The 959-nt window shown below is 59.7% G+C and overlaps 1 protein-coding gene across 1 annotated transcript in view; it reads left to right on the forward strand.

Annotated features, from left to right (window-relative positions):
- Positions 1-959, forward strand: part of ANKRD24 (ankyrin repeat domain 24) — a 30,937-nt gene that overhangs the window by 18,586 nt on the left and 11,392 nt on the right. The window contains 2 exon segments of the mRNA XM_008584425.1: positions 445-525; positions 661-768. Of these exon segments, the coding sequence (XP_008582647.1) occupies positions 445-525; positions 661-768 (189 nt within the window).

Here is a 959-nt window from a genome sequence, read left to right on the forward strand (position 1 = left end):
TGGGTGAGAAACTGGGGGTTGGGGGGATGGGGCCAAATTATGGGGCTGGGGTGGGGTGGCAGAGGGGGCTGAGGCTGATGAAAGCTGGCGTAGTCAGGGAAGGAGGCAGGTCTGGCCTCTTCCCCTCTCCCAGTTCTATAGCATCTCAGCTCTGTAGGGAAAAGAAACTTACAGATAATGTGGTTCAGCTGGGGAAAGTACTGAGGCACAGAGAGGGGCACAGAGTAAAGAGTAAGATCTGGAACTTTCAGGGAATGTGGTCTCCTCTCCATTTATGCTGGGATAAGTGATGACCAGAGAGAGGCAGGGACTTGCTCAGGGTCCACAAGAAGTCAGGACGAAGCTGGAGCTGCTGACAGACAGTGAGCTGGCTAGGTTGGCTTATTTGGGTGGGGCGCTGGCATGCCCCTCCATGTCCCCCTTTCATCCTCTCCCCTGCCCCAGAACTCTGTGTCCAGCCATGAAAAGCGAGGGGCTACCAAGAAGCGGAAGGCACCTCAGCCTCCCGCCAGCACCCCCATGCCGGTGAGAGGTGCCCCGGGCGTGGGGGGAGGAATGGGAGCCCCCCAAGTCGGGGGGCAGGAGCTCTGGCTCAGACATAGGATGAGGCAGCCCTCGACCTCATCTAAAGGTGGCGGGTCCCCGGGGGGAGTGAAACAGGATGATCGAGATGCCTACGAGGAGATCATGTGGCTGCGGCAGGAGAGAGGCCGCCTCCTGCAAAAGATCCGGGGCCTGGAACAGCACAAGGAACGGAAGCAGCAGGAGGTCAGCAGGCGACAGGGACATAGGACTGCAGACCTGAGGAGGGTGCAGTTCTGTGGGGAAGACTCCCCCACCTTTCCTGCCTCCCCTCCTCCCATTCTCCCCGTCTGCTGCAGCCACAGGGCCTCCTTGATGCTCCTCCAACACGCCAGGCTCAGTCCTGCCTCAGGACCTTTGCACATGCTGTTCCCTTG

Source organism: Galeopterus variegatus, unplaced genomic scaffold, assembly GCF_000696425.1.
Source record: "Galeopterus variegatus unplaced genomic scaffold, G_variegatus-3.0.2 Scaffold3258, whole genome shotgun sequence".
NCBI classification, from domain to species: domain Eukaryota; kingdom Metazoa; phylum Chordata; class Mammalia; order Dermoptera; family Cynocephalidae; genus Galeopterus; species Galeopterus variegatus.